A 14178-nucleotide genomic window follows, 5' to 3' on the forward strand; every position below is an offset into this window, starting at 1 on the left:
TGTCTGCAGAGGTAGGTGCACCAGGGGACCTCTCTCTCTCTCTCTCTCTCTCTCTCTCTCTCTCTCTCTCTCTCTCTCTCTCTCTCTCTCTCTCTCTCTCTCTCTCTCTCTCTCTCTCTCTCTCTCTCTCTCTCTCTCTCTCTCTCTCTCTCTCTCTCTCTCTCTCTCTCTCTCTCTCTCTCTCTCTCTCTCTCTCTCTCTCTCTCTCTCTCTCTCTCTCTCTCTCTCTCTCTCTCTCTCTCTCTCTCGACATCTGTCCCTCATTTTAAGTTCAACCTTGTTACGTGAACTGAACACTCATTTTAATATGGTCATACTATTCCTTTGTAATTTATTATTTAGAAACATTGAACATCTAATAGTCAAATCATAGTGTAAAAGCAGGTGAGCTGCTTCTACTCTTTTTGGCCATTTTCTAGTGTTTAACAATTTTTAAAAAATGTGAAGCTTACATTGACTTGCCCCTCCCTCTTACACACAACAAACTTCCATATAGTGGTGATGAGGAGCTCTGCGGACCCCTCGTGTCCAGAAGTCATTTAGCCATTCATTGAAGCAATTGGCCCTCTGTAGAGTTGCTATTATCTCAAGTTTTCTCATGTCAATTAACTTGTGACATTCTTGGATTACTCATTATACTAATAAAGTCAGATTGAATCAACAAATATGATAGTCAGTTTAAAACAGTTGAATGGTACAAGACTGTGTACATATCTGTCTGTGTTGGCAAAATTTCTACCAATCCTCCCCATCGAGTCAAGTGGGGAGAGGCTGCCCGTTGTCACAGTTCTAAGACCAGTCAGAAACATCCAGCTAACCCTACGCCAATGACAACTGAAACGAATACATCAGATGACAAATAATTAAGTAAAACAAAGCTTAAAATTACGTTTGAGTGAACCTGAATCCAGAAAATGAATGACTCCTCCTGCTCCTCACCACTCTATTCCCTCTGTCGCAAAGGGATTTAAGGTGAAATTGTCAACCCTGTTACCGTCAACCCTTCTACTTTAATGTGCACTTCATTGACATTTACTATATATATATATATATATATATATATATATATTTGTTTTACTCTTGGAATGGGAAAACATTTATCTGCTAAAATCATTGAACACAACCAGCGCTTATTGGAGACAGGCTTATCCTTGAGTTAGGTGTGTATTTCCTTAAAGTGATACATCAGGATTTTGGCAATGAGGATATTATTTTTATGTCTCTGCATCTAGTATGAAGGACGAGGTAGTTTCGCACGCTAACGCTAACTAGCGCAGAGACATAAACTTCATTGCCAAAATCCGGAAGTATCCCTTTAATGTACACAGCATTTTGCTCTATAAAATGTTGAAAAGACTACCACACTGTTGTGACCGGTATGACCAGTATAAACATAATATTAACAAATCCATCAGACTTGCAAAGACTAGGCTGCCTGTCATACACCCCCCAATTTCACTCTTCACCACCATGGAGAGCATTATTTGATGTTGTGTTGTCTTTTTGTTGGCGCCATTGCTAGGATTTTTTTTTTAATGCACATGCCCGTGGGAATATCAGAGTGGTGTCCATGGTAACCTCGTGAACAATTAATTTAGACCCCGAGACTATTTGAAACAGGCTTTTACTTGCTGAAATGTAATAAAAGGGAAAGGCGGCTATTTGAGACTGCGTTTAATTGAGGTTTTATGGTAGGTATGGTAATGTGGAAATGAAATGATCATAACACAATGAGGTTTGCTCTAGGCTAATTGTCATTAAGTAGCCAATGTCAAGTGTTTTTTCAGTATAAATCCATCCCACCTATTTAAACCCGTGATTTTGCCGGGATATGATCACCTCTGAGCCTTTGTTCTCCTCTGGAACAGAATTATCAGTCACATGAAAAGAGATCTGCTTCTTTTATCAGAGTTAAAGACAAGCAATCAAAGGGATTTGTTATCTGTTTAGAAAAGATTCAATGAGCCAAACTCACATCCCCTGACTTTCGACTTTAAGGACACAGGAAATACACAAGTAGAAATAACAACCAAATGATAAGTTTCATGTGTCTTCAACCTCAGTTTGTAAAGTACTGTATATATACACTGTATGTTAGGCAGTGTGTTGAGGTTGTGTTGTTAATTTCTGGAAAAGTAGTGATGTACTGTGAAACTCAAAAACAGCAAAAACATGTGACTTTGTTTACAAAATCAAAGGCTTAGGATGTCTGCTTATTATTTACACCAGAATATCAAAGTCTATGTGATTTGATAACTCACCCTGTAGTCGCTGGCCGTGACATAGAAGATGGGCTGGAAGGCCAGCCAGATGATACAGGTGGTGTACATGGTGAAACCAATGAACTTGGCCTCGTTGAAGTTCTCGGGGCACTTCCTGGTCTTAAAGGCGTAGACAGTGCAGAGGATGATGAGGATGCAGTTGTAGCTGAGGGACATGAGCATACTGGAGTCCTTGCTGTTGCACTTGAGGGTAACTATGTCCCTCCTCTCGGGGTTCACTTCCTTCCGGACCCCCGGGGCCTCCACCAGGAGCCAGACCACCACCACCACCAGCTGGCAGGAGATCAGACCTCCGCAAATGGCCACCTGCGAGGCAGGACTGATGAACCTCGGCCGCTGGGCTCCGTCCTTCACCCCGCTGAAGATGCGTGCGATGCGGTTGGTCTTGGTGAGAAGCGCAGAGTAGCACACAGCGAAGGAGGTGCCCAGGCCTAGTCGACGTAGGGTACACACAGCCATGGAGGGCTTGGAGATATAGATGAAGGTCATGCTGTAGCACATCAGAACACCCAGCAGGAGGATGTAGGATAGCTCCCGCCCGCTGGCCTTCACCACAGGGGTGTCGTTGTGCTTGAGGAAGAGGCCAATGATGAAGAGTGTACACATCATGCCCAGGCAGGAAATGGTAACAGGGCCTATAGCCCAGGCGTCCTCCCAGCGGATGTACTCCTCTGGTAGGTTGTAGCAGCCTGTCAGGTTGGCCAGGGGCCATTCGCTAAACTTGCAGTCTGCGCAGGTGAACTCGTTCTTCAAGTACTGGTAAGGCTGGCACGGGATGCAGATCCAGCAGCACACGTCTCCAGGCTGCATGCTCTTCACCTCGTTCTTCCTGCAGGGGTCGCTGCATTGGGAGGTGGGTGCGGCATGGCCTTCCCAGGGGATCTGGCTGGTGTTAAGGGTCAGATTCTGGGCCCAGTAGCCCACCTTACGGTAGACGTAGCGTCCGTCCTCTTTGTGGTAGTGAAAGATGTTGTAGCGGCCTAAGCTGTCTCCAAAGATATCGAACCTCACCATGTTCTCTGTGTCTGCTGGACGGAATGGAGCTGCAGAGTGATAAAGAGAATACCATGGTCATGTTATGATGGTTGAAAGTGAAATAAACAAATTCATGTCTATCCTTGACAATACAATATATCATTAACCCTCTGAACTCTGACTCACTCAGATTCGTATTTTGAATTGTGTACAATGTGTGCAATGAATCCAGGGTCTTGGAGTCAACATGTTTTTATTGAATGAGCTTGTATCTGCTTCATCACTTCACCTCTCTGCATTCCCCTCTGACATTCCATTCCTTTCACATGGGATTAAACAGTAGCTGATGCATCGGGGACACAGGTGCAAACCCAGCATTTACATAATTGAAGCCAGAAGGTTGAGTCTGTTTTCTTTGACACAGGCTTATTGCACTCGAATGAGAACCTCAGAGAGAGGTTTAAAAGTTGTTGTTTTTACTATTCAGGTGCCAACAACTATGGGTTTAGAGCAGATTCATTCAACAGCATGGAATAGACAGTTACTATACAATCACTTGGTAGCATGTCAAAAAGATTGAACATTTATCTTAACATCAATCCATTCATAATGTCTAACTATGGAATAATACATTCTTAATGTTTAACTATGGTATAACAATTTGCAAGACATGGATAGAAATACCAATGCATTCATAGCTAGAAAGTAAACGGAGCAAAATGACAGATTTGCACCTGGACCGCTGAGATGTTTAGAGATTTTTAGAACCATTCTCAGCTGAATAGCCCCATTATTCTCCATAGAGAATCATCTAGTCTCTTTTGAACTAGAGGAAATGGGACTTTGTAATGGATGAAGGATAATTTGTGACCCTGCTATACTGCCATTTCCCCAAAGATGTCCATACACTTCAGGCGATTCTAGTCTTGTAATACAATCTGATGTCTTCTGACAGCAAGCTCCCCTGGGGATCCATCTACAATCCATGGACGGCTGAGATGGTTAGCTTGGCTAAAGCAACCCTCAAGGACTTTGAACCCCCGCCCACCCCCACCATCACTCATACATGGCAATATTCCCACCTTTTACTGCATCCCTACCTTCAGACTTGGAGACACAACTACTCAGTCAACGGTTTAGTAGTTAGAGCATTCGGCTTGGTGGGGTTGTTATTATCTGTGTTGTACAGATGTGTTGCTGCTATAGGGGTTTACATAAATGATCTGTTACTCTGACTATCTCTGGTCACCACCTGACTGAAAGTGTTGTTCCCTGATGAGGGTGTTTATGTGATTCCTATATGTAATATTCAGGCTGTAGGCCAAGTCACTCTCCACACACTCCAGGCAGATGAAATGCATGACAATATGAGCCTCAGCGTGTGAGGCTGGAAATGGTTTCCTCTTTGCAAATTGAATCATTACAAGCTCTTATCTTCAGCAGCAATATAAAAACAACTAGAATTAGTCCTGGACTGTTCCCACTTACTGTAGGATGGTAGGAATTGATACAATGGATCTAAATTTATGTAATCAAATTTGTCAGCAAGTAGGGCACTCATGGGTAGATTATGATTGCAGTATATCATGCAGTGTAGTTCATTTTCAACATTATGTGTCGAGAGACTAATAAGAGACAAAATTATATAGATGAAAGAGACTTTAGTCATCAACCAAAAATCAAATACAAAGAAATACAGTTGAATATGGTCTATTTGTTCTCTGGCAATAATCTCATGGAAAATCACTTCTTAGGAGATATAAAATCAAATTTCTCTGTATACATCTAACAGGGTTTCTGCCAATGCAGGAATATGTATTCAATGTTTATGTATCCCTACTGGTTGGTTGAATTTACATATCAACAAGGTGTTATGCCACTGGTCATGCTTGCAGATAGGGGGAAATTGTGGACGTCAATTCTTCCCAGTCCAATAATTCTATCCAAGTGGTAGGTCATGTTCTGAAATAGTGCATTATATTTACAATGTGTCAGAGGTCACTTTGTACATTTCCTATAGAGTACCAATCAAAAGTTTGGATATACCTACTCATTCAAGGTTTTTTCTTTATTTTTTACTATTTTCTACATTATAGAATAATAGTGAAGACATCACAACTATGAAATAACACATATGGAATCATTTAGTTACCAAAAAAGGTGTTAAACAAATCAAAATATATTTATATTTGAGATTCTTCAAAGTAGCCACCCTTTGCCTTGATGACAGCTTTGCACACTCTTGGCATTCTCTCAATCAGCTTTATGAGGTAGTCACCTGGAATGAATTTCAATTAACAGGTGTGCTTTATTCAAAGTTCATTTGTGGGATTTCATTCCTTCCTAATGCGTTTGAGCCAATCAGTTGTGTTGTAACAAGGTAGCGATGGTACACAGAAGATATTTGGTAAAGGACCAAGTGTAACGAACCTCTTCTTCGTCTGATGAGGATTAGGAAACACCTGACCAAAACGCAGCGTGGTAAGTGTCCATGATTATTTATTAACCCAGAACACGAAAATACTTCATACCAAGTGAATTGAAAGAAATGAAAATCAAAACAGTTCTGTATGGTGAAAACACAGACACAGAAAACAACTACCCACAAACACCAGGTGGGAACAGGCTACCTAAGTATGGTTCTCAATCAGAGACAACGATTGATAGCTGCCTCTGATTGGGAACCATACCAGACCAAACACATAGAACTATAACACGCAGAACAAACATAGAATGCCCACCCCAACTCACGCCCTGACCAAACTAAAAAGGAGACATAAAAAGGGAACTAAGGTCAGGACGTGACACCAAGTCCATATTATGGCAAGAATAGCTCAAATAAGAAAAGAGAAACAACAGTCCATCATTGCTTTAAGACATGAAGGTCACTCAATCCGGAAAATGTCAACAACTTTGAAAGTTTCTTCAAGTGCAGTCGCAAAAACCATCAAGCACTATGATGAAAACTTCTCTCATGAGTGTTAAACAAATGAAAATACCTTTTGCCTTGACGACAGATTTCCACACTCTTGACATTCTCTTAACCAGTTTCACCTGGAATGCAAAGGGTGGCTACTTTGAAGAATCTCAAATATAAATATATTTTGATTTGTTTAACACTTTCTTGGTTACTACATGATTCCATGTGTAATTTCACAGTTTTGATGTCTTCACTATTATTCTACAATGTAGAAAATAGTTTTAAAAAATGAAGAAAAACCCTTGAATTAATAGGTGTTTCCAACTTTTGACTGGTACTGTATATGTATATATGTGTACAATACCTGTTAGATATTGGGAGCTTCCTGTGATGTGCTTTTGTATGTATGATTGCTGTACAAGTGAGATAGTTAGCATGCTCGAAATATAATGGTCACATTAGCCCCTGCTAATACACAGTTGTTTCCATGTTGTAGACAAATCTACAACCTTCAACAGACTTCTGTCCTGCACATCTAATGTGTTTTCTTTGTGTCTATTGTCAGAGAGTAAACCACAGATCAACTGGGACCATTGGCTGGCATTCCTTTCATTAAAAACACAACGTAAGAGAGTTACATGCTGACCACACTGTTTGCGTCGTGTGCGAGCTTCTGCGTGGCCAGGTGCTAAAATAGGTTCTATTTGTGATGCTCAACGAGCTGCAAGTCCGGCCTCTTCCATCTCCTCATTGGTTTTTAGGAGCATATACCCATGTGGGTGATTGAAAGATGAACTGATGTCCACACTCCAGTCGGTTGTAACAATGCACCGTAAAGTTGGTTGCCAACCACCCTATAAAGTCCAAAGAAGTAAAAAAGAAGCCTGAGGAAGGAGGAGAGACGACGAAAGGAATTCAGTTTACCGTTTAATCTGTGGAGTAATTGTCGGTGTAGAGGACCTTGTGCATTTCAGATAAAATAACAACCCAATGTTTATATCCCAGGACAAATTAGCTAGCAACACCAAGCTAGCTAGCTAAATTGCCATAAATGTTTAATGCTTTTTGACCTGTCTCCAAATTAATATAATTTGTTCAGAGTTTGTTTTGATATTTGAACCTGCGTGTCCTGATCATGTCTGGTGTGGGGGTATAAAATCAACATGCGCGCGATGGCGCATGCAGGCGCATGTTAACGATCATATCTGTTACATAATGTATAGTCATGTAGATACTCATCAATCTTCAAACTCACCGTCAAACTTGGTCTTCAGGATATACTCCCTGTAGAACCTCTTGCCGTTGCCTGGCTTCAGAGCGTCACAGATCTTGGTTGTGGAGTTGGGGCACAGCGACTGCCTCATGTTGTGCAAGGCATGGGCCATGGCATAGACAGCGTTCACCACAAACATGATCTTGGACTCATGCTCAAACAGGCCGTCCCGCAGAGAGTGCTTCCCACAGCCCATGTCATGGAGGCTACATTGGAATCTATTCTCCCAGAACTCCCTGAACCAGGGGTTACGTGTGTTGTTGTAGGGATTCAGGCCTGTGAAGTACTCAGCAAACTGGGGGATGGGGTAGGAGGCCAGCTCGATGGTAAAGGCCCCGTCCGCCACAGCCTCGCTGCCCCTCACCACGATCTCCTGCGCCCCCCAGCCATCGCTGGCCACCCAGGTGAAGGACGCGTTCAATCGGTTGGCAGCCACCAGCAGCTCCCGGGCGTCCTCGCTGCGTGTGAAGAGAATGACCACCTTGGCATTGGACTTCTGCCGCAGAGAATGGATCACCTGGTCATAGCTATAGCGGTTCATCGACCGGCTGACCTTGGCTGAGGTGGCGATACAGATCTGGCGGGCGCGGGCCTCCTGCTGGAAGGCGTCGATGCCCGTCTCGCCGTAGTCGCCCTCCGATGCCACGGTTGACACATAGGTCCAGTTGAAGAAGCGCAGGATCTCTGCCATGGCCTTGGCCTGATAGAAGTCAGGGGGTACCGTGCGGGCAAAGTAGTCATAGCGGCTCTTGTCGCTGAGCTTGGCGCTGGTGGAGGCGTAGCTGATCTGGGGGATCTGGAAGAGACGAAGGAGGTTGGCCACCTGGAGAGAAAGAGAGAGAGGTACAATGAGAGCATGATCAAGATTTAAACAATACTGTAGGGGCTTTATTTGATCTGTATTGTGGAAGTTCAGCATTACTGCTTGATTTAAATTTAAAAGCAATGGTCCCGTGTAAGTGAAGACTGCGTTCAAGATGACCTCTACATAATTCGTCTAAATCGGAAATGACCTTTACATTTCATGCAATCTGTAACGCTTCAGAGATCCAGATGGAATAGTGCCAAGTCTTTACAGTACCTAGACATTATACCCTAGTAATAGTACTGGTAAAGTATAGTACTTATAACTGTTATACATGTATAACAATTCACTGAATGAATTATTGGGAGTTCTGATATATTATTAAATCAAAACAGATTTTGCTTGTGGGTCATTTCTTTATAACTCAAGTGGTGAAAGGAGCCACATCAGATACAGAATACAGTAATCTCACTAACAGTTCGGCCTAAAGGGACAATCAGTCTCACTCCAATCTGCAGCCTCTCATCGCCCTCTGATGTCCTAGCAGTGTGTTTCACAACTCTCCTTTCTGCTGATTGTCTGACAACATCCTTGGCTTGCCACGGGCTCCAAGGATGCCCACATAGACTACAACCCAGATCTGTCATATCTCATCTACCACACAGTCGACAACATCCACCAATAAAACCATGCAATATCTGATGATTCATTGGCTTGAGAGAAAAACATTTTAAGGCTAATTTCCCCCAAATTCTACATATTTTCCAATGGGGCATAGAGAAAATGTTGCAGTTTCAAAGTAAGTTTGCTGCAATTCTACACAATTTGCCACAGGGGTGGAGAATATATTTTAAAAACGAATTTCATACAATCCTACACATTTTGCCATAGGGGGGATAGAAATGTTTGCAGGTTTTAAAATGATGTGTGAGTGAGAGTGACTAACAGAATGAATATGGACATCCGAGTCGGTAATTCGACCATGACTATTATAAGTTTAGATAGCTGGCTAGACTAATTTACCCATCTAAAATGTTTTTTGCTGACATGGGCTACTTGAGTTTCTAACCAGGTTTCTATGAAGCAAAAATGTTGCGTAAAGTACGTTGGATAAATCATTTCACAAAAGGCCTGATGGAAACAGCAAAATATTTGCACATAAAACCGTTTCCACTGCCATTTCTCATAGAATTAGTTTTTCCGACACAAAAAGATCCCACCATGTGGAACGAATAAATTGTCTGTCGGCTTTTATACATTTGCACTGAAACTTCCTGTTTCCGTCACAGCTGTCATAATGTTTGTTGATATGGTATGACTTCTCACGTAAAAACTTTGGATGGAAATGTGGTTAGTGACTGACATAACAAGAGAAAAACTGCTTATACACAACAACATTTAGAAATTGCACATTGTGTATTCTGTTATTCTAACTCTCAACAGTGAGTTCAGACCCCGACTGAGTTCCGACTGCGATCCGTGGGCTTCAAAAATGGCCGCCATTTGCCTATCCCTGATTTAAATTATTTATAAATTCCATTTTACTATCAAGAAATACACATAGAAAGACAGACAGAGGGGGGATTATACATCATATAATCAAAAAAGCCTTATATTTTGTATTTTTCTCTGGCTGTAATAGGTTTTGTCAGTGACCAGTGATGTGGTGCAGTAGAAGATGCTCACTGACTTTAGCTTGAGCCAGAGAGGTTTTGAACTCTCCTTCTTATTAATCTAGTAACTAATTGACCGTCTGGTGATGTCACCAGGCAGAACAAAACTCCATCCCACCAAAACAGGCTGAAATTTCAGGCGGTCTTTTCAAACAGCTCTTACACTTAAAAGGCATAATCATTATTTTCACAATGTGACAGTATTATTACAACCTCATAGTGTGGAAATATATATAAAACAAGAAAATCTGTTTTTTTGACCACACTGGGCCATAAAAAAATCATATATGCATGGTTATGTATAGAACTGTCAAGAGTGTTGTGAACAGGCTCACACTTTATTCAGGCTGGAGTGAACAAACAGGCGGACGCAAACTGCGTCAAAACCTCCAGAAAAAAGGCAAAAGCACAAAGCGCAAAAAAACACTCACCAAAGCTAATGTACCAAAATACGTACAACATGCACAAAAACGGAACATGGAAACATAGCCTGACGTGTCACAATAACCACATAACAATAAACTATTTTACACAAAGACATGGATGGGACCAGAAGGAATAAATACAGTGCCTTGCGAAAGTATTCGGCCCCCTTGAACTTTGCGACCTTTTGCTACATTTCAGGCTTCAAACATAAAGATATAAAACTGTATTTTTTTGTGAAGAATCAACAACAAGTGGGACACAATCATGAAGTGGAACGACATTTATTGGATATTTCAAAAAAATTTAACAAATCAAAAACTGAAAAATTGGGCGTGCAAAATTATTCAGCCCCCTTAAGTTAATACTTTGTAGCGCCACCTTTTGCTGCGATTACAGCTGTAAGTCGCCTGGGGTATGTCTCTATCAGTTTTGCACATCGAGAGACTGAAATTTTTTCCCATTCCTTCTTGCAAAACAGCTCGAGCTCAGTGAGGTTGGATGGAGAGCATTTGTGAACAGCAGTTTTCAGTTCTTTCCACAGATTCTCGATTGGATTCAGGTCTGGACTTTGACTTGGCCATTCTAACACCTGGATATGTTTATTTTTGAACCATTCCATTGTAGATTTTGCTTTATGTTTTGGATCATTGTCTTGTTGGAAGACAAATCTCCGTCCCAGTCTCAGGTCTCTTGCAGACTCCATCAGGTTTTCTTCCAGAATGGTCCTGTATTTGGCTCCATCCATCTTCCCATCAATTTTAACCATCTTCCCTGGCCCTGCTGAAGAAAAGCAGGCCCAAACCATGATGCTGCCACCACCATGTTTGACAGTGGGGATGGTATGTTCAGGGTAATGGGCTGTGTTGCTTTTACGCCAAACATAACGTTTTGCATTGTTGCCAAAAAGTTTTGGTTTCATCTGACCAGAGCACCTTCTTCCACATGTTTGGTGTGTCTCCCAGGTGGCTTGTGGCAAACTTTAAACGACACTTTTTATGGATATCTTTAAGAAATGGCTTTCTTCTTTCCACTCTTCCATAAAGGCCAGATTTGTGCAATATACGAATGATTGTTGGCCTATGGACAGAGTCTCCCACCTCAGCTGTAGAGCTCTGCAGTTCATCCAGAGTGATCATGGGCCTCTTGGCTGCATCTCTGATCAGTCTTCTCCTTGTATGAGCTGAAAGTTTAGAGGGACGGCCAGGTCTTGGTAGATTTGCAGTGGTCTGATACTCCTTCCATTTCAATATTATCGCTTGCACAGCGCTCCTTGGTATGTTTAAAGCTTGGGAAATATTTTTGTATCCAAATCCGGCTTTAAACTTCTTCACAACAGTATCTCGGACCTGCCTGGTGTGTTCCTTGTTCTTCATGATGTTCTCTGCGCTTTTAACGGACCTCTGAGACTATCACAGTGCAGGTGCATTTATACGGAGACTTGATTCCACACAGGTGGATTGTATTTATCATCATTAGTTATTTAGGTCAACATTGGATCATTCAGAGATCCTCACTGAACTTCTGGAGAGAGTTTGCTGCACTGAAAGTAAAGGGGCTGAATAATTTTGCACGCCCAATTTTTCAGTTTTTGATTTGTTAAAAAAGTTTGAAATATCCAATAAATGTCGTTCCACTTCATGATTGTGTCCCACTTGTTGTTGATTCTTCACAAAAAAATACAGTTTTATATCTTTATGTTTGAAGCCTGAAATGTGGCAAAAGGTTGCAAAGTTCAAGGGGGCCGAATACTTTCGCAAGGCACTGTACATGCAGTGTGATTAGGGAATGAAAACCGGGTGTGCAGGGAACAAGACAAAACAAACGGAACAATGAAAAATGGAGCGGCGATGGCTAGAAAGTCGGTGACGTCGACCGCCCGGAAAAGGAGAGGAGCCGACTTCGGCGGAAGTCGTTACAAGAACATAATTTGACCAATACCTCTATGAGATATCTAATTCATTATGTCCATCATATTAATAAAATATCAAATGATTTTGCTTGTAAAAAAAATATGTGACTGAAAATTAAGCCAAACATTGGGAGACGTCAGGAAAAATCTGATGTGATGTGCCTGGATGGCTGTTAATAATCACAGGAATCATTGTTATTCTCCTAGATCAGAGGGTTGAATAACAGATTAGTCAAAGGCAATGATTGCCTCACTGAGATATTTATTAGAACTAATGAGATAATATTATACATTACATTGTCGCCCCCCCCCCAGGTTTTCTGTTACATTTTTTAAACAAAATTATGACATAAGACTGTAAAAACACCAGTAAATCAGCTCCAAGTGACTTTAAATTGTAAAATCTGTTCCGAAGCATTCCCACAAATAATAGAGACATACAGTGCATTCGGAAAGTATTCAGAACCCTTGACTTCTTCCACATTTTGTTATGTTACAGGCCTATTCTAAAATGGATAAAATAGTTTTTTGTCCTCATCAATCTACACACAATACCCCATAATGACATATCAAAAACAGGTTGTCAGAATTATTTTTTAAATACACTGGAAATAACACATTTACATAAGTATTCAGACCTTTTACTTAGTACTTTCTTGAAGCACCTTTGGCAGCGATTACAGCCTCGAGTCTTCTTGGGTATTATGCTACAAGCTTGGCACACCTGTATTGGGGAGTTTCTCCCATTCTTCTCTGCAGATACTCAGGTTGGATGGGGACTGTTGCTGCACAGCTATTTTCATGTCTCTCTAGAGATGTTTGATCGGGTTCAAGTCCGTGCTCTGGCTGGGCCACTCAAGGACATTCAGAGACTTCTTCCGAAGCCACTTCTGCACTGTCTTGGCTGTGTGCTTAGGGTCGCTGTCCTGTTGGAAGGTGTACATTCGCTCCAGTCTGAGGTCCTGAGCGCTCTGTAGCAGGTTTTCATCAAGGATCTCTCTGTACTTTGCTCCGTTCATCTTTCCCTCGATCCTGACTAGTCTCTCAGTCCATGACGCTGAAAAACATCACCGCAGCATGATGCTGCCACCACCATGCTTCACCGTAGGGATGATAGGTAGGTTTCCTCCAGACGTGATGCTTCGCATTCAGGCCAAATCGTTCAATCTTGGTTTCATCAGACCAAAGAATCTTGTTTATTATGGTCTGATAGTCGAGGTGCCTTTTGGCAAACTCCAAGTGCGCTGTCATGTGCCTTTTACTGAGGAGTGGCCTTCTGGAAGGTTCTCCCATCTCTACAGAGGAACTCTGGAGCTCTGTCAGAGTGACCAGCAGGTTCTTGGTCACCTCCCTGACCAAGGCCCTTTTCCCCCGATTGCTCAGTTTGGCCATGCGGCCAGCTCTCGGAAAACTCCTTGTAGTTACAAACTTCTTACAGTTAAGAATGATGGTTCTTGGGGACCTTCAAAGCTGCAGAAATGTTTTGGTATCCTTCCCCAGAGCTGTGCCTTGACACAATCCTGTCTCGGAGCTCTACGGTCAATTCCTTCGACATCATGGCTTAGTTTTTGCTCTGACATGCACTGTCAACTGTGGTGTGTGCCTTTCCAAATCATGTCCAATCAATTGAATTTACCACAGGTGGACTCCAATCAAGTTATAGAAACATCTCAAGAATGATCAATGGAAACAGGATGCACCTGAGCTCAATTTCGAGTCTCATAGCAAAATGTCTGAATAAGTTTGTAAATAAGGTATTTCATTTTTATATTCTATAAATTTGACACATTTTCTAAAAACCTATTTTCATTTTGTCATTATAGTGTATTGTGTGTAGATTGATGAGGAAAAATATGAATTTAATCCATTTTAGAATAAGGCTGTAACGTAACAAAATGTTGAAAAAGTCAAGGGG

General features: G+C 41.8%; 1 protein-coding gene across 1 annotated transcript in view; it reads right to left on the reverse strand.

Annotated features, from left to right (window-relative positions):
- The window catches only part of LOC135541073 (metabotropic glutamate receptor 2-like), a 59839-nt gene that overhangs the window by 16211 nt on the left and 29450 nt on the right, over window positions 1-14178 (reverse strand). The window contains exons 2-3 of the mRNA XM_064967199.1: window positions 7433-8273; window positions 2262-3325 (exon numbers count right to left, since the gene is read on the reverse strand). Coding sequence (XP_064823271.1) covers window positions 2262-3325; window positions 7433-8273 — 1905 coding nt within the window. The remainder of the gene's footprint in view (window positions 1-2261; window positions 3326-7432; window positions 8274-14178) is intronic.

The sequence above is a fragment of the Oncorhynchus masou genome, chromosome 6 (genome assembly GCF_036934945.1).
Source record: "Oncorhynchus masou masou isolate Uvic2021 chromosome 6, UVic_Omas_1.1, whole genome shotgun sequence".
NCBI classification, from domain to species: Eukaryota; Metazoa; Chordata; class Actinopteri; order Salmoniformes; family Salmonidae; genus Oncorhynchus; species Oncorhynchus masou.